At 41.4% G+C, this 20,366-nt stretch overlaps 1 protein-coding gene across 2 annotated transcripts in view; it reads right to left on the bottom strand.

Annotated features, from left to right (window-relative positions):
- Positions 1–979: 979 nt before the first annotated feature.
- GIP (gastric inhibitory polypeptide) overlaps positions 980–20,366 on the bottom strand; it is a 40,909-nt gene continuing 21,522 nt past the window's right edge. For both annotated transcript variants that reach the window (XM_083145443.1, XM_083145444.1), the window contains exons 2-7: positions 12,387–12,482; positions 10,271–10,360; positions 8,237–8,383; positions 5,338–5,472; positions 2,262–2,342; positions 980–1,110 (exon numbers count right to left, since the gene is read on the bottom strand). In XM_083145443.1, the coding sequence (XP_083001569.1) occupies positions 1,101–1,110; positions 2,262–2,342; positions 5,338–5,472; positions 8,237–8,383; positions 10,271–10,350 (453 nt within the window). In that variant the 5' untranslated portion in view covers positions 10,351–10,360; positions 12,387–12,482 and the 3' untranslated portion in view covers positions 980–1,100. The remainder of the gene's footprint in view (positions 1,111–2,261; positions 2,343–5,337; positions 5,473–8,236; positions 8,384–10,270; positions 10,361–12,386; positions 12,483–20,366) is intronic.

The following is a 20,366-nucleotide window of genomic DNA, read 5'->3' as shown; positions in this document are numbered from 1 at the left end:
CAACAGATTATTCCTACTTTGACTATCACACAAACAATGCCCCATAATTGTGGAGTGTACAGCAACACTGCTTGATTTGTTATTTTATGAAAGACAAGCTACCTAACCAGATGTGGAAAAGGGGGCTCCCATTTCTTTCTACAAGAAATGGGATTCAGTTATATTGAGCCTCGATGGATCGACTCAAACCCAAATACAAAAGATCTTTGAAACAACCACTTGGTTTATATTAGGCCACATTTGATAAATTCATAACTATTAACCCTTTGAATGCCAAAATGGAACAGATTGCCTAAATCAGGTCTAAATGTTAGAATTAAAATATCTATAACTCACTAATGCATAATAAAGAGAGAATTTGTGGTGCTTGAAGGTGATTAAGTGCTGGGCTGCGGGGTCCGTTCGGTGAATGGGCAGTGTGGGCGGTGGGGTCCCTACGGCGTATGGGAAGTCAGCGGCGGGGTCCCTTCGGCAGATGGGAAAAACTAGCGATACTAGTTCCCATCCGCCGCTTGGACCCCGCCGCTGACTTCCCATCTGCCGAATGGACCCCGCTGCCTCCCCAGCAATGCATGGACCCCGCTACCCGGATCCCTGTGCGCTGGCAAGTATCAGGGGAGGGGGGAGTGCTGTCCAGGTACCATTGGAGGGGGGGGGGACCTGTGTGGGATCCAAAATACTGGTTCAGACCCATTCACATTGAAAAAATAATGGGTCTGAACTGTGTAGGATCCTTCTTTTTAACTGTTTTGAATTACCAGTTTTCTTGAACCGATAATTTAAAACTGGTGCTTTCACTCTGCAGCTATAACCGTTTTTAAACGGTTAAAAATCGGCTAATTGCTGGGTTATGGCTGCAGTGTGAAAGGGGTATTAGTTAGTGCAGTCTCTTGCTTTGGAATGCCCTCATTCTCTATAGCTTTGTACTGTACTCTTCAAGGAACACAACAGAAAACACAATTATTTCTCATGTATGTTTTATTGTTTGCATTGTGAATACATTTTGAATTCTGGTTACTACTAGAGAGTTTTAAACATTTCTACAGCCTCTTCAGCTGACAATACTTAAGTCCGATGACTGTGGCTATTATTATCAATAATTATGGGAATCTGTGGAGACAAAAAATTGTTTTATCAGAAGAAAAGAGAGGCTTTGGTATATGCAACATACTTTACTTTTTATAAATAGGTAAATGTATGATAACTTAAGTAGACTGAAAGCAACAGCACGATATGGGATTTTGTTTTGTTTTAGTTTTTTTATATTGAAAAAAGGGTACTTGTTTCCTAGCACGGCACCACCAATTTTAATTGTATGCAATTGGGTTGCAAAAATCGGGTCAATCGCATCGCATGCAACCAAATTGCATGCAATGCGATTGACCCGACCAACACGATTTTTTACATTGGAACCAATGTTAAATGCCCCCCAGACCCCATTTTTCATTGTATGCCCCCCCATTGTTAACGCCACGCCACGATCAATGTGAACCCGAAGCATGGCGAGGTATGCGATGGGACCCGATGGGCGCCGTGCTAGGAAACAAGTACCGAAAAAAGTTATAACGTGGAGAGTGATAAACTACCAACCAATTATCTTCTGTCATTTTTCAAACACAGCCTGTAACATGGCATTTAGGAGCTGATTGGCTGGTACCTATCACTCTAAGGCAGGCATTCCCAACCACGGTCCTCAAGGCACACCAACAGTGCAGGTTTTAGTGATATCCAGGCTTCAGCACAGATGGTTTAATCAGAATCACTCAGGTACTAATTAAGTCACCTGTGCTCAAGCCTGGTTATCTACAAAACCTGCACTGTTGGTGTGCCTTGAGGACCGTGGTTGGGAAAGCCTGCTCTAAGGGGTAGATTTATTAAGCTCGGTGAAGTGATAAACTGTCTGGTTTTTATCACCGGCCAATCAGCTCTTACCTGTCATTTTTCAAACCAAGCCTGTAGCTTCACAGGTACGAGCTGATTGGACGGTGATAAAAACCAGACACTTCACCGAGCTTAATAAATCTGGCCCTAATTTTCAAGCTTTAGTATATCTACACCCAGGAGAAATCCAGGTAGGAGATGCATCTGGTCTGTTAGGGCCCATCCCATTATCAGGAAAATGACGCAATTTGGGGATCCCTGTATAAGTGATGGAGATAATATCCAAGGAAAAATACCCTACTACCACTCTTTCCTCAAATTACTAGCGTTGGATTTTTATAAAACGTTATAGAATTGTAGATATGTTAAATAAAATTCACCTAGCAGTGCACAAATCCATTGCCATGAGTAGATCCAAGGTCTCTTGACATACTGCTACCTTCACGTTAACATCATGGAAGCTGCACAAAAATAAAGAAAATACTAAGAAGGCAGTTATAAATTATGTAGAATATAGTTACATTTCTGCAATGTGATGTGTGTATGAAGTGCTGGAATCTCTTCTCTTCCAGATCAATGCCACATCCTGTGGACAGAATACTGATGCCTGCATCCCAAAATCATGGGGGGTGTTATGATTAGGAACTAGTGGGGATTTAGATTTAGGCTGTAGGCCGGGGGGAGATGGGGGTTAGTGTTAGGCTGTTGGGAGGGAGGGTTAGGCACTTAGAAGCCCTCCTTAGGGTTATGTTGCAGGGCAGTTAGGTTTAGGTGGTGTGGTAGGCAGGTTAGGCTTAGGCTGCATGGGGGGGGGGGGAGTTTGAGCTGTAGGGAGGGTTAGGGTAGGGCAGAGAAAAGGTAAGTATTCGTATAGGACCCCTACCAGGATGCCAGCATCGGTATTCTGACTGCCGGTCATCCGTATGTATTCCATGTAGTGTCATTATGGTTGAACCTATATTATAATGCAGACCTGTTATTGGAGGTGGCATCCAGTGTTAAACCCCCTGAGTGTTCCATTCTTTCACTATATGGGTGTTATTAAGACCTGATTGCTGCTGTGCGAAATTTCTGATCCCTGAGAAAAAATCCTCCCTGTGCAAGTCTGTGATTGGCTTGCAAAAATATCACTGATCACCATACAGCTGCAAACCCATATGCAGCTCACTCAACCATCTAATGATATTTCCAGTGTGTGCAGTTTGTGCGTAACCTTGACCCTGCCACAGCTCTGTGATAGAAACAGGCTGATCGAGGCCAGACCCGACATCACATGTCCTCCGTGAAAATGCCTGGGCATGCTTGTCACTACCAAATAAGGGATTGTTCACCCAACTTGGCATTGTGCATGCGTACTGTGATCCATACGCTTGCACAGTCATTTCATAATAATATAAAGTTAAATTCCTGTGTACTCTAAACATTAATTTAATAAAGTGTCACATACACAAAAGAAAACATTGTCATGACAATGTTATCAATTAAAGCTCATAATGTCACATTTAAAAGGTAATGAGGTACAAAATCATTTGCCATTTACAAATCAAATGGAAATTTAAATTACAAATAAGCTACTTGAGCAGACAGCCCACATAGTGGCCCTCTGTGTAATGGATAAGATGAAGTGGGAGGACTGTAGTGGAATAAGGGGCAAATACAAAGTACCTCGGTATGGCCTCTCTGGGGACCAGAAATGCTAGATAAATGAAAGATAAAGTGGAGAAGTTGCCCATTTCCACCAATATGCTTTTACTTTAGCTATAATATACAGTATGTAGCAGAGTCTTTAAATTATCTGAAGCTGATTGGTTACTTTGAGTAGCTTCATTTCCAGTGTCGGACTGGAGCATGAAGGGTCCACTAGGAGAATGCAGTAGTAGGGGCCCATGCTAATGGGTGTGGCCAGCCTCCAGACAGGGTGCGACCAACCGACACAGACTCGACTAATCATGTGACCATACATGGTCTGGGCTTTTCGGATATAATCCTTTCATGATAATGTACTAGATTAATAACAGCAATGCACTGTATAGAACACATCATAGTCCTATGCAGTATAAGGTAAATTATGTCAGAGAGTGGGCCCTCAAACAAGGGGTCACACTGGGCAAGGGGTCACTCCTCCCTCAAACAAGGGGTCACTCCTGTGGCTCAGTTCAATCCCACATCTCCCATTGAGTGTCAAAAGTGTATAATGACTTCGCTACTAGAGATAATAATACCAATTTGCACATATGGACTATCTTGTGTAAATTGTAGCTATATGCCAGGAAGTAAGGACTGTACGGGATAGATAAAGTACCAGCTAGTCCGCTCATAACTGTCATTGAAAAGGCTGTTTTTGAAAATAAATAGTTTGGTACTTTAATGTATCTCTATTCACATTAAAACTCTCCAAGCTGTTATACATATTTCCCTATGTGTACTTCCCAGAAAAACTGAAGGGAAATTAAAATTAAATCAAAAGTTATTGCTAAATTGTACTTGAAGCGAAGATCTACCAAGAGGACCAATCTGTGCTCTACAGTAATTCCAACCCAAAAATGTCTGTTATATAGTTAGATGTAGTTGATGGGACTGGAGTAAGAACAAAACTCACAAGTCTTTTGTATGTGCTAAAAAGTATTATCTTCCCTATGTTCAGCTTTCAAAATGTACCAACTTCCTGATAAATTTGCAGATCAGGCGAGAATCGAATGACTGTGCTTGCGTTCAGCTCTTAGTATGCATGCATGACGATGAAATCAAGCAAAAAAAATTTAACGCTGGCCATACGCAAGTTGATTGACAGGAAATCACTGTTTGGGGGTGGTATCCAGTCATCTCCAGGGAGTGTCAGAGAAAGTAGGCTTGCCCAAGAATATTCAGGGAAGGCGTGTGTCATCAGCTGTGGCCCCAATCTGCCTGTTTCTATTGTACTGGTTTAGTAAATTCTGGGATATGCATTTATTAAACAAACTGGAAAAATCATTTGATGCAGCTAATCAAGCAGCCTTGCACAGGGAGGGATGCCGCTCTGACTGGGTGCCAATTACCTGAACGCAGGTAGGGTGGCCAATCCTGGGATTGGGAGCGGTAGGATACTGGGATTTATCCCTAAAATTGCAGGGATTTGATTTCTGGGATTGGAGATTCCAATCCTGGGATTCCGGGATTAGACTCTGCAGTCTAATGCTGGGCAGCATATGAGCAGCTGCTGGTCTTCTCCTGTCTCCGGCTGTTCCCCTCTGCGCAGCATGACATGGACTGAAGGCAAGTGCATACAGACAGGGGGTGTGGCCTTATGTTAATGAGCATCCCCCCCTATTCACTGCTTAGATGGGGGTCTCCAAATCTATCTGCTGTTATTGTGGGTGTTGGGTGTGAGGGTTGTCCTATGCGAATACTACAATTGCTCTTTCTGTTCCTCACATGTTCTTTACAGTATGTTTGGTTTAAGCCTTTTTATTTCCTTACCTGTTCATGTGTTTATTTTTTAACAGCCAAGGTATAAAGTTCTTGTTTTCTTCAGGCTCATCCATTGTGTCTTTGTCCATACTGAGGTCTGAAACTTGAAAATCCATTTGCCTCTTGTTGAGCTCAGAAATATTTCTATGCAAAAGAATTAAGATTGGTTAGTCAATACAGAGGTGTCCTATTAGAACAGAGCGAACAAAGCAATGGTATCCAGTTAGCACCCTGGCGGTCATCCTGGTTGTAAGTATACAGGGTGGGTAAACATTAGTCTGGGTGAGGGGGTGTTAGGGTGCGGGAAAGGAGGGTTCGAGTTGGGGGGAGGGGGAAGGTTTGTCTGATGGTCACCTGTATGAATCCTAAAGCAAGTAATAGGCTTCCCAGGATTTATTGCAAACTCTTTGATTTGAACAAATATGGAATATATTTTTATGTTATTTTCTTGTACAGGCTATAGGCATTACGCCTGCTATGCCCTTGATATCTTAAGGTGCATACACACTGTTCAATTTTTTTTTATCAACTTTTTTGGCCAATTTCATTCATTTCGGCCATTCTGAATGGAATTGGTCAAAATATCTTTCAGTGCATTTGCGACGAATGACAAATGATGATGCGCATACCCGCCAGTTGTTCATCAAGGTTGTTCGTCAACTGTTCATGCAGCACAATTTGGATATCTTTCAAAAAGAGCCTATAAACTGTAGCTAAATCTTTCATCTGTCGTCAATATCTTTCGTCAACATTTTTCGTCTAGGACACTGGGTTCAAGGGAAATGTCTTTCAACGAAATTGGTCAAAAACAATTGTACAACGTGTATGCACCTTTACACCGCGCTATTGAGATTTAACATATCCTTTGCTATATAAAAATGCCCTCCAGTTAATGTTAAAGTTTTATGATAAGATTATAACATCTCCAGCTGTTTGACAGGAGAGCTCTATAAGTATATGAAACAAAATATTTATTGAGATATACATAATAGTGACTAATTTAAATGCAATTGTGGTTTATTAATTATGACTAATGATTGGGGTCCAATTCTGTGTTGAGAGCAAACATAAAGTAAAACCAGTAACAATAATTGCCCACCTTAGTAAAACAAACATGCTGCACTGCAGGTGGATTTAAATTTGCAGTGTAAAAGCAAAAACTGTTCAAAACTGTTCAATATTTTATATACCACGCATCACAGGGTAAAGTTATTTAATTAAATAGAGGGCACTTATTGATTCTACATAAACTGTGCAGGCTAATCCCTGCTAATTGAATTGGGCCTGCACTGTAATTATACTAATATAAAAATGTTGTTTTTAAGTTGGCGCAAAAACTACTGAACCGATATTAAGGAAATGTGCATCATTTTGTAGTCATAGAAATGAACACATTAAGGGTTATTCTGGTACGTTTGTATGGGGACCGATGTCTTGCGTAGGCTTGGGTGGCGTGGTGATGGATAGTCGCGCCCATGGGAACGCTCAATCGTTTCATGGGCGTTCACATGAAAACTCTGGGTGTTCCCATGGAAATCACCTGGGGACATGGGCGCTGGGGGCATGCAGCTGACATCAGCGGATGTCAGCTGCCCACCCACTTCCTTCTGAATGCCCACGCACATTTAAGGTTACCTCAGAGTAACCTTAGATGTGTGTGTGCCTTCCACATCATTTGACGGTCGGCGACCATCGAATGATGTGGGTGTCCCCCACAGCCTGCAAATGGATGTTAATGTTAAACATCCATTTGCAGCCTGTGCATATGAATGCGGCATGCAAGGGGGGGGCATGCATATAGGCATTTGCAGGGCGGCGTCTGGTTACGAATCAACCAGAATAAGGTCCATTGTTTCATCATAATCCATCTAGTTAAAGCTGAGCAGTAACAAAAAGGAATGTATTGGCATCATAATTTCAAGAGATGGCAACTCATGGTTATGCAAACGTATCATCCTTGTACCCAAGGACAAGCACACTCACTCTATTAACAATTATATATTGAAGCAGTTTCCAGAAGAGACAAGTGTTTACAAATTTCAGCTTTATGTACCCTGTTCTCGAGTCAGTACAAGCTGTAACAACAATTGTACACAAGGAGGCTCTGCAATAACAAGTAGAAGGTGGTAATTGAATATAATTGCATTTGCCCCATGGTTGTTATTTCGACATATTAACATGTCATTGATGAAATGCCACTTTGATTAGAATCTTGGCATAACAGTGTGTCTCGGTGCAGCAATTGCTTACCCAGCTCCGGCAGGATGTTCTGGCTCCGGCGATCAGGTGTCGGTGTTTTGCAGCTGTTATCTGTCCATGAGTAATATTATCCCCTAATTGTAACCCTAACTCTCCCCTCTCACAGCCTAACCCTCCCCCTTAGTGCCTAATCCTAACTCTACTGTCTCCCTCCATTCCCTTTTACATGTCCACTCCATTTCGCATGTCAACATTGTGAATATGTTGACATTCTGCAGCAACCGACATGTTCCATATAACTATTTCAACAATGTCGACATAACTGCTGACATTGTGATGTCGACATTTTGAAAGTTGATGCGATGATTGCAAGTAAAAGCAGCTAGTATTTACTCTGCATGCAAGAAAGATTAATTTTATTTGCACCATTCGCATTGAACTATTTGTTCCTCTTTTGCTTTGCTCCCAACTCAGAGCGTTCCCTAGAGGTGGTAGAGGCTAAGACAGTAGAACAATGTGAACATGCATGGGATAGACATAAGGAGATCCTTACAAAGAAATAAGAATCAAATAGGGTTTAAGGGTAACAATATGGTTAAAAACGGGGAGACAAGACGGGCCGAATGGTTCTTATCTGCCATCAAATTCTATGTTTCTATGTCTAGTATATGATATATTTATTGTATAAAATTAAAACTGGGCAACCTACTCGCTTTTCTTCTCTCTCCGGCCAAGCAACCAGTCCACAAAATTCTTTTTGAGCATGTTATCAACTGATCTGCTGTAATCACTGGCGAGAATAGCCTCTGAGTATCGCCTCTGCATGGGCTCTGCAACCTCACTACTCAGTGATGATCTGGAAGAGACATGATGTCATTTTCATCAAGAGTTGTAAACAATTAGAGGATCAGCTTAACCTTCATAAGGTGTTTTGCTTTCAAGACCAATAGATCTATAAGGTTCTAGATTTGGACACCTGTATAGCACAGTAGGCTTGTCCACTATTGTACTCATTGGTTTGTCACTGGCCCCACTCCCTATTCCTATTACCTTTTTATATAAATATATATTATCATTTATTTATGGTACCTTTTATATATTTTTATAATGAGAGCTGTACCCTTAAACATGCTAAATTTCCTTATGGTATTTTAATAGACAGGTGTCCGAAACTTTGTCTCATATTGGAGATGTGGCCTGACTTGTGCCTAAGGGGGTGCGGGGGTATTTAAGCTTATCCGCTCTTTCCGCTGGGGAAAATAGTGGAGGCTGCCTATACAATGCTGCTGTTTCCGACAGCAGTGGAGGCAGATTCTGACAAAACAGATCCGACATTAAAATAAATCGGATCTGTTTTGACAGAAATTATGGTGGATTGTCGAATTCACGGCTGTTTTTCGACAATCCAAGAATGTTTTCACCGACACACCCACTTTCCGACACTCAACAGCCAGAACATTGAATACCGGCTGTCGAATTTCAGTCGAACGAGACATTTCGACAGTTGGAATCTGGGATTGAATACCTCCCTAATAGTGTTAAAATTCAGATAACATTGTATGCATTTATCCTTCTTTTTATGCACCCAGCAGCAGCTACCTACCATCATTTATGGTCAATTATGTGCTGTTTACTAATTCCTATCCATTCTCAACCATATATTACCACTATCCTATTTAATTTGTATTGCTGTGTACACACAGTGAGATTTAGAGTTCAATTTTGACTATATAGTCAAAATTGAATGGACATTGAATGATTTTCAGCTTTATTCGAGGCCGATTCGATCCTTATGCACTCCACCGTTTAGTGTAAATCCAACAGTAAAATAGACTGTGCACGTAAGACTATATAGTACAGATCTGTACTATATAGTCCAAATCAAATGCATTTTGCTTGCCATTCGATTCAATCTCAATTCAATGATCGAATCATGAGCAAAATCGCACAGTTTGAACACACTTTAACTCAAACTTCCCTAATTGTTATTTTTATTATCATCATCCTTTATTTATTTGGTGCTACAAGGGATCTGCAGCACCCAATTACAGTGTATAAAAACAAATAAGCTAAACAGGAAAGAGTGACTTACAGTTGAAGATAATAGAGGACAAGTACAGAATACATAAACACTGAAATAAGTATAAATGTTGAAGAAAACCGCAGGATTTGAGACCATGGAAGATGGTTTAAGTAAGAGAAAGAAGAGCATCTGAAGGAAGAGGACCCTGCTTGTGAGAGCTTACATTCTAGAGGAGCAGTAGACAGACAAGCATGACACAGATGGGGTAGAATGGAAGAGTGGAACAGAGGGTTAGAATTACAGTTTACTAGCCCCATACCTCTAATTGCTTATGTTGTTAGCTATTTTTTGATTCCCTCTTTTGTTACATTTTTTTTTTCTTTTGATTATGTGCTACACAGTATTAGCCTATGGTATATAATATATTCAGCTAAAGAAGAACATATTGCAGTTATTTGGGGGCCTATTTATCAATAAGTAACCTGTAGTAGCGCTAAAGCTTAAATATAGTTAGAAAATACAAAACAATTAATTTGCAAAACTCCTTGAACATAGAATAAAATGTTTAATTAAAGAATAAAGCATTTTTTTCAAAAATATGTTTCCTGTTACCGCCATTCTGATAAAGTCTAATCCATCTGTTAGTTGTTTCAGTTTAAACACCTAATCTAGCATTGTTTTGCTGAGTATATTAGGAATCAAACATAATTTCTCCATTACCTTGTATTAGTTTCTTCACCATATACAGTTTTAAACACTAAAAAAGTGAATAAGAAAGCAAAGTATTTTGGAGCCATCATTTTCTCTGAGCTGTAAGAAAGAAATACAAATTAGTTTACAAGACTCTTTCATTAGGAGGGTTTCCTTTTATTGGGTTTTGTCAAAGATATATATTTCTATTAATTGTATATCTATATTTTTATTTCAATATCATCTCATTGCATTAGTAACTTGTTTTTCTCTAGCTAACTAATCAAATCCAGATGTTCTGTATGAAACAAAAGGATGTGCTACGTAAGTTGCATGATCTTCAGTTCCTTCTAGAATAAATTATGCACACGTTTCAAAACTGATCATGGGATTAATCTATCCGTGTGAATAGTTTTATATGTTTTGAGCCAAGAATGGAAATCACACTTAAAAAGACCATACATACTGTAGTCATGGGTGTACACAATGTATGTGGTAGAATTGTCTACAGAACATATAATTGGATGTAACAACCTCGCCCAGGGCAGAGTGGTCGTGTATATTGCCATCTGACACTGGGAGCTGTGTGCAGGGCCGGCCTTAGGCATAGGCCAACTAGGCAATTGCCTAGGGCATTTGGAATGCCTAGGGGCATCAGCAGCTTCTGCTGATTAAAATGATATGCAGCATGCCTATATTCTGTGTGTGAGTGAGGCTGTATCTGCATATGAAATAGTGTATTAATGGAAATCACTGTAACATAGCATTCCTTATGCAGGTACAGCCACAGTCGCACACAGAATATAGGCATGCTGCATATCATTTTAATCAGCAGAAGCTCCTTGTGTGTGCTGGTCATAACAATGCAAATAAGACAAATTTTCAGCAAAAAAGGCACCGAATGGGTGTGCTGGTTCTATTTAAAATATTGCGGGTAGGGACACCAAAATGATGACTGCTATGATGAGGGTTGATGGTGCTGGGAAAGGGGAGACGGAACTAGTGGCAGTGCTAGGGGGCAACAGTCAAAATCTTGCCTAGGGCGTAATTTAGGCTAGGGACGGCTCTGGCTGTGTGACCTGATGACGTCTGTATTATATTAAATAAATAATAATGATTTTAAGAATTGTACTCTAGCTTAATTTCTTTCATCAGCATCACACTGGCAGCATGGAAATAAATTTAATTTCGACAGTTTCTACATTGTTATTATACTCATCACGATTTCTGTTATAATTTGCTCTATTGTGTGTTCTAAAAATGAAATAATCCTAATATATAAAGGATAAACATAAAAATGTATGTATAAATAGAGGATATGCAAACACTTGGTTGCATATCTCTGTCCTTTAAACATCCAGTAAATATAATAGTAACTTTATTTTAATTTAAATACCCCTTTTTCTCCAGACTCCACACCCTGTCTGTGTGTTCTTTAGTCAGAACAGGTATGGAGAAAAGTTGTTACCACAGTATAAACCTGAAGGGACAATTTTTTGAGTGGTCTCCAGGCCTTACACTGCAAAAGCCATTGAACCATATCTTGTACTGATGAGGTCAAATAAGTTTAGGACAGAAATAATAACCTGAATTGATGGATCATCATTTCTGTAGGGTCATCTTTTCTGTTGCTAGCATTAGAAAGCCTATCTATACCATTGTAATGTAATGTGAGGAATGATGCTTTGATTTAATGCATAATACTTTTAAATTATTGCAATAAACTATCTGAGAGTTAAGAACATTTGTTTTATTTTTCTGAAATTTTGTATCTCATAGTAAAAATATACACAAATACATTCACACATTATTAGATGCACCTTATTGAATGCCTATGCACTATAAACAGCAAATAACTCACCTTTTTCCCATACTGTAATACACTTATTTATAGTTCTTTAGAATGATTATATCTTAATTTTTTTTTTTTTTTTTTGTAACTTCTATGAAATTGTAGTTGGTATTGTGATTCTATCTTTGCAGTTGTGCTCTTTATAACATATAAATGTAAGCATCATCAGTGTTTTAATTTTTTAAAGATTTTTTTTAATCCTATGAATAGGTAAATTATTTAGATTAACTAAGCAAGAGAGCAATAGCTACCATATAACCAAAAGCATAAAAATTCAGGCAGTATATCACTTACCGTGAGGGATGTCTTGTACTTCTGGCTTTCCTGGTGAGTGCCACAACTTTATATACTCTGTGATGTAGCCGTATTGGCTGCCCAGAAACATGCTAGCTGTACAAGGAATAAACTCATTATTTCCACTTCATTAGGGCCAATTAAGTCAATCTGCCATAAAACATAGTGTGTGATGTACAGTAATTAAGGTAAAGTAAATGAGTTAATTGTATGAAGGTTGTGTAATGTTTATAGAAAGGTGATTCAAAACTTGCATATTAAAAGAAAAAAGGTCTCCTAATTGTACCACCTTACTAATAAATGGATAATAATATGTGCACTTCAGTGCCGATAAGAGTTGGTTATTACATCACACGTGCATGCACTGTCCCCAACATCGTATCGAGCAAAGCATTAAATGTCACTTATACCAGAGATATATTTTTTAAATCACTAAATCCATAATGGAAATGTATTATGAAATATTGTGCAAAGCACAGTAATGATATCACTCTATCTTTACAGAAACACATTGGGCCATCAACCATTAAGTGGTCATTTTTCATCGCATTTTTTTATATAGCACCGATATGTAGTGCCACAGCAGGCCACTTCCGCATCACCCGCACTGCACAAGCAAATCAGACATCAGGACATCAAAGAGATGGGGGCTCGGGCCAGTATGCTTGGCACTCGGTTTGTTCTAAGTTCTTGCAAGGCACCTCTCCAAATGGCTGAGTGCCCATTCTGGCACTCCATAAGCTGGAGAAAGTCGCCCAAGGTGCAGCGATGGTGTTGCCTCTTTAGCATTGTGCCTTCTTTCACAGCAGAACCCACAGCTACCAAGAGTTCTGTCTACATGTTATGCTGTATTTCAGTTCCTGCTAAGATGCAGTTATTCCCAGTATTATAACCAGTTGTTAGTGTTCCAGGCCATGCTTCATCTGAATCTACATGCATCTTGGCATAATTATTCAGGTTCATATACAACTACAGGGACTCTTCTACTTTTGTTAAACTTGTATAGAAGACACTCCAAATACTTAAAAGATATTTTGGTAGTGATGTGTGCGTGTTCTAAGTAATGTGCCGCCGAAAATGGCATTACCACCAAATTCTTTGATCACTTTGCTTTCTGGATCACTCTGCTCTCTTCAGACATTCCCTCTATTATCTTATGTCAACAGTTGGCAACTGGTGGACCGCAGACTCTCCGGACCGCAAAGGACAGAATAGTAGACTTCTCTAGAATGTAGATTAGGGCCACGGGGCTGTATTAGCATGCGCTGCAGTAGCATGACAGTCACTCTGTAACAATGCAGAGAGGCCAGAGCGTCCATCTTACTTCCCCCACCATGGTTCCAGTATTAAGGCGATTGGTTAGATTAGTCACGTGAGCAGGCTGACGTGACGTCATGGGAAGTGCTGATCACAGCCCTCTGTGCACCGCAGCATGGAGGGGCCCCAAGGACCCGGCAAACAAACATAAAGGCACAGGAGACATATGGACAGCTTTGTCCTGCCTCAAGGGGAATTCAAGCTACCCAGCGGCGCAGGCTCGAAACGTCTAGTAAAGTTTTAAGTCTCAAGTTTTTATTTTGGTGCTTAAACTTATACTTACAATTTAAGGAATGTAGTATAAGTTTCAGCACCAAAATAAAAAATTGCATTACAGATATTCGATTTTTGTGAACCTCGATCAAAATAATTAGAACTATCCAGACTCCATAAAAAAATGACTTGCCTTCCCCTGTCTTAGGTGATTTCAACTTCCCATATCCCTGCAGAGATCTCTGACTCTAAATTCAACCTTACATCATTGTTGTTTTTTTTTCCAGTGGGCCTTAGGATCCTATGTGAGTGGACACTCCCTTCATCTTGTCTTCAATCATTGACTTCTCCAATGTCCCATTCAACCTCTCTGAACATCATCTTCACTCTTTTTACTTCTCCCTCTCTGCTTCTTTGGCATATATTCAATGCCGTGGGCGAGCGGTGACTGCGAGCAGGACTTTTTGCTCGCAGTCACCGCTCACCCTGTCAGTATTCAACTGACCCCCCTCATACGCAAATTCCCCCTCGCTCCGTTTTTTGAGCGAGGGAGAATTGGCGTATGTGCCTCCAAAAGCTGCGAGAATCGAGGCTAATTACAGCGAGTTTGCTGCACTAGCCTCGGCACTCGCAGTTTAGGGGAATCCTCGCCGTTCTGTGACGGCGAGGATTCCCCGGGACGTTGCATAGTGCGAGCGGCCGGCGTGGGGGTTAAACTGCGAGGATCACTGGTTTTCTGTGATCCTCGCAGTTTAACCCCCTCGCCGGCCGCTCGCACCGGCATTGAATACATGCCTTTATTTCTACCACCGAAGGCTACCATTACTAAGCACAACATTCAGGCCATTGATGCCATTTCCTTATCCTCCCTTCTCACTACCCTTTCCTATACATTGCCTCCCTTACTTCTGCTCTTGACTCTGTTGCACCAGAAACCACTATTTACCCTCACAGATTAACACCTCAACCCTGGCATTCCAAATTCACCTGATATCTAAAACAAACTTCCTGCTGAGCAACAGTGGATGAAATCATGTTCTAAAGCAGAGTTCTTCCATTTCACATTTATGCTCTCATCCTACAGTGCTGCCCATTACATCTCTAACTATACTTCAAGCACCTCATCTCCTCTCAGTCTTCAAACCCCTGGTGTCTCTTTGCCACCATGAACACCGTCCTCTGCCCACTCCTACTTTAACTCCCTTCTTTAGTCTCTGCCCTTGACTTTACCACCTATTTCACATCAAAAATAGTCTCCATACGCCAGTACATCACATCCCAATTGATCCTCAACAGCCCACTCCATCCTTTTGCCGCCCCATCCATATCACCAACTTTGACTTCTTACAGTGTATTTGGACAGGAAGTAATGGCCCTCATCTGATCCACCGCCTTCCCAGTTAACCCTAACCCGTCCAAAATCATCTGTTTCCTCTCTCCTTCTGCCTTTTCCCAACTTGTTCACCTTCTCGATCTTTCACTCTTATCAGACACTGATCCTTATTCAGACCCTGAAACAGGTGGATGTAAATCACTATCTGGCGATTTTCACAGATCTGCACATGCCTGCTCGCTGCAGCGCACATGTTCCAACCTGAAACTGCAATCATAGGTGATCACACTTCCAGTGCTGGCTGGGGGCAGTGATGGGACAGCGTCAGGCCAGTATTGTGGGAATGGGATGCAAAGTTTTGTGGGAGCAGGTGTGTCCTGACTGCTCAGGGAAAGGACCACAGTGGCTGCGTGACATCACATGGAGCCACTGCGACCCATAACATGGCCTTCCTGCACCTGGCTTCACAGCTAGGCTGCCCAGCCTCAGGGCAGCCGGTCATGTGTGAGCACTTTGCTGTGGAGCGATGTGCTTACACTTTAGCAATGTGCCCGCAAACTTTTTCAGGCACATCGCGGGAAGGAATGGGGTGAATGGAGAGGGCTTGCTCTCTGCTGGGAGCCACCAGTTGTACATTAGAAACTTAACATTCTCTTCAGCCAATGACCCATCTCTCGCCTCTCTTTTGCACCCAAAATCTTTCAGTGTATTGTCTACAACCACCTAACTGCCTTTTTTCACTCCACTAAAACTTCCCTTACGAAAGTCTGCAATGAACCTACATGCTGCCAAATCCAAGTATCGCTACTCTCTGCTATTCTTCTTGATCTCTCTGCTGCTTTTGACATTGTGGAGCACCCTGTCCTCCTTCAAGCCCTTCACTCCATTGGTCCGCGTGATATTGTCTCTCCTCTAGCCCACAACTTCACTGTGTTGCGAGTTATGCTTCATCCCTCCCTCCCTTTAAACCACACATTCAGTACCTCTCACAGTCCTGCCATTTCCATTTTAAAAATATTTCCAGGATCAGACCCTTTCTCTCCTTAGATGCTAATAGGTTCCTCATCCACTCACTGCTCATCTCCTGATTATAATCTCATCCTATCTGCCTCCCTGATAATCACCTCTCTAAGCTACCATCTATTCTCAATGCTTCTGCCTGGCCCTACTTCCTCACCAAACGTACTACATCCACCTCCCACCTCCTACAAGTTCTATACTTCTTTACCCTTCAAGCTTCTTACATTCACTTACAAAGTCCTCACCTATTCCTCGTCCATTTACATATCTGACCTTCTCTCCGATCCATTTTCTCTGCACAAACACATGCCTTCTCTCCTGCAAATACATTACTTCCTTCCACTCCTCTTTTTAAGATTTTGGCTGCCTACTTCTGGAATTCTCTACCTCTCCCTATTAGACTCTCCACCTCTCTACAAAACTTTAAATGTGCTCTCAGTACCAATTTCATCAAACGTAGCAAACTCTCATCCTAACCCTCGTTTCCATGCTCACTATCTACCCCATCTCTGTCAGTCCCTCCCCTATATAATGTAATCTCTCACAAACCGGGCCCTCTCCCCTCATGTACCTTTCCATCTCTTAGGGGGATATGGGGATATCCTATTCGATGCTATAAAAATTGCGAAAATCCATTTTTTACAAGTTGCTTTATTGCAGCTATCCTATCATTCACACATGCTAATTCTCCATAGGGTTTGTTGTGAATTCTCTACACCTACTTTGAGCAGATGAAAAGTTGTGGAGAATCCCTATTTTGTGGTAACAATGTTGTGACCTGGTATGGAATCCCTTGGCCAACCCCCTTAATAACTAATTAGGCACTTTGAATGTTTTTATTATTATTTATAATTAGCCAATAATGAGAAGGCATTTTTTGGGATGGAAATGGGTTTACAAGGAATGGGGCAGATTTATTGGGTTGCTTTATGACTGGGACAAGTGTTTTTAGGCTTGTAGGTGGGAGTTATCAGTTGTTTTTGAAAGTGTCTTTAACTGACCCAAATATATATTTAATACCCATTTGCATGTACCCCAAATGTTATTAGAGCATTTAATTTACACAAACAGCTTGCTTATTACCTTTTTTTCTAGTGTTTTTTTTGGAAAGTGCAGATTGCAGCAATTTAATACATTTAAAGTCCCCCAAATCTTTTAATACACCCTCTAATAATTTTATACTGATGCCCTATATTATTTTGCAAGTTACAATCTGATCTCCCTACTTTCACCTGCACTTTTCACTGCTTAATACATCGCAGGTCCCCCGTTTTTCACCATTTCCAAAAATTATAGCTTGAAAATCAGGAGCCCGCATAAATGCGACAAGCGCCTTTTTCGGGCGATAAGTGTGATAACTTTACCAACACTGATGGGTTATCACAGCTAATAGGATATCCCCTTAGGCTATGTAAACATTAGAACGATGGGATACGATTGCTCTCTTATGTACACTATGGGCCTTATTCTGGTTGGTGCGGCCGGGCCGTACGCGTACGTTCCGGGGTTTTTCATGATCTGCGCATGCGTACATTCGCCAATGCGCAGGTGCGAACACTCCACAACGCTTACGGACGGGTCTCTCCGTGCGAAAAAACCTGTACGCGAGAGTACGGGCATTGGGGGCGGCATAGGGGCGTGTTGAGGGGAGCGGCCGAAATAATGAGGGAAAATGGGCGTAAATATGGGTGTACACGGGGGTGTGCACCAAAAATGAACGGTGCTACTACCGCACGATCGCCTAAAGCACCGTTCATTTCGGACACAAAACAGGCGGCCGCCAACCGCCACCTCAGACCACCCCTACAGATACCGCATGCCAGCGTGCGCCTGGGTTTGCTAATTTACGCTGATTACTACTCAAACACATACGCCTGAATGTAATAAGCAATGCTGCAGTCTATTAAGTCCAAACCATGATTTCACTACCTGCAAGCCACACACAGCACTCAAACACATTGGAAGCTTATCTTTCTATACTTCTCTACATTTAAAGGTTTGTTTAATTTAAGGTAAGAATCTTTTTAAGACCTGCTTATATATGCTAAGGTAGGTATTTGTTAAACAGTTATACACATTCACTACGTGCTTTCATAGACTTTACACAGTAGCACACTCAATCTACACAAGTCGACATGTGTCAACGTGTTCACTCTAATACAAACATAGGTTTTGTATTTATGATACAATAACATAAACCACATCTAACACCTACAAAGGATGTTTCAGCAATGTTTTAAGCCCATGCCCACTATTTTGCACATTAATTAATTCAATCAATTAATTAATTTTCATAATTATAGTTGAAAGGCAAGATTTGCAGGTCCATATATGTGAAGGGTATGCCAGCGTACACGGACGTACGCTCACTCTCACGAGCGGTGACATAAGCTGAGTTTTCTATTGAAAACAATAGGGACCCGTCCGTGCAAGCTGGCGTACGCTCAGATAGCCGCAAGAAGTCGGTGGGAAGACGGACGAGAGACGTCCGTAAACGGTGGCGTACGCTCTGTTGTACGCCAGTTGTCGGAGTGTAAGGGCTGGTCCGTCCGTGTACGTTGGCGTACGCTCAATTGTACGCCACTCCCCTTCGACGTTGTTTCTGGCCGTACGTATGCGGCTGAGTTGTGGGTGGACTTAACCCCAACGGCCGCGTACGGAGAGCGTACGCTAATTGGCCGCTCCGATCAGAATAACCTCCTATGTGACTTAAGATCATAAGATTTGCAGAGCATCACCCAGGGGGAAATTTACTAAGATGTGTATTCTTCTTCACATGTGATGTTGCTATGGGAAACCAATCACATCCAGTCTACTGTCTTCGGGAGCTCAATAAATAAGAAGTCTCTTCTGATTGGTTGCCCATAACAACATCACATGTGAAGTAGAATACACATCTTAGTAAATCCCCCCCCCCCCCCCCCCAATGTCTTACCATCAAGCCTGCATGCAGGGCTATTATGCAATATTTTACAAGATTATTACGATTTAGTTCAGTTCAGTACGATAAGGTGTAATGTGTACACCCAATGTAATGGTTGTGATGTAAGATGCGCACTTCCATGCATCTTATGAGACATGGGGCCTTATTGTAGTTCACTCTTTCTGACAAAATCCTTCTTAGGATGTGCACTGCAGGGGGGCAGATGCTACTTGTGCAGAGAGAATTAGATTTGGGTGGGGGTTTACTTCAAAGTGAGATCTGTATTGCAGTGTAAAAATAAAGCAGCCAGTATTTACCCTGCATAGAAACAAAATAACTCACCCAAATCTAATTCTCTCTGCATATTTTACATCTGCCCCCCTGCAGTGCACATGGTTTTGTCCATCTAAGAAGGATTTTGTCAGAGTGAACTACAATAAGGCCCATGGTATGATGATATGATCGCTCTGAGTGCAGGCTTGATTTCAAGATATTGGGTCATGCGTGTTCAGTATGATTTCTCAATGGATGTTTTACCGACAGTCATTATACCGACACCCACTGACTGACACGGTCAATATACCAACATTCAATATGCCGACATGTTAAATTGACGACATAGTCATGTTTCTGTGACTTTTTTGTGTCTATATCGATATGGACACCATCAAGTGTACCACAGTACATCCCATTGCATGGCTTGGCATGGTTCCTTGTTGCGCACGGCACCCTATTATATTCCCCCTCCAGGTCCACTGGGCTGGTAAATTGTAAACAAGTCTATTTTTCGACTAAAATTGCATGAAAACCGCATTTTGACTATGTCGGCATAATGAATGTTGGCATATTGATCGTGTCGTATTTTGACTGTCAGTCAATGGGTGTCGGTATAATGATCATAAGTAAAACGTCTGTTGGTAAATTGACTGCTATCTGGTGATGCTATGCACATCTTATAATCTTATGATTATGTAATCTTATGTCACATCATATAGTGTGTACATCTCTTATATATTTAGCCAGATCTGTCACACATCCCCTGTGTAGCTAACATTCCCGCCCAGCAGCATACACAAACCCGCCCCCGCCCCCCCTAGGGAAAAGACCAGTGTTTTATGTGTATAACGTTTTCATGTATATAACGTTCCACCCCCTTGACATCACCTCCCCCCGC

This window comes from Crinia signifera, chromosome 6 (assembly GCF_055691185.1).
Source record: "Crinia signifera chromosome 6, ASM5569118v1, whole genome shotgun sequence".
Taxonomy (NCBI): Eukaryota; Metazoa; Chordata; class Amphibia; order Anura; family Myobatrachidae; genus Crinia; species Crinia signifera.
The sequence above is the reverse complement of the archived record's forward strand: the minus strand, read 5'-3'. Positions and strand labels throughout refer to the sequence as shown.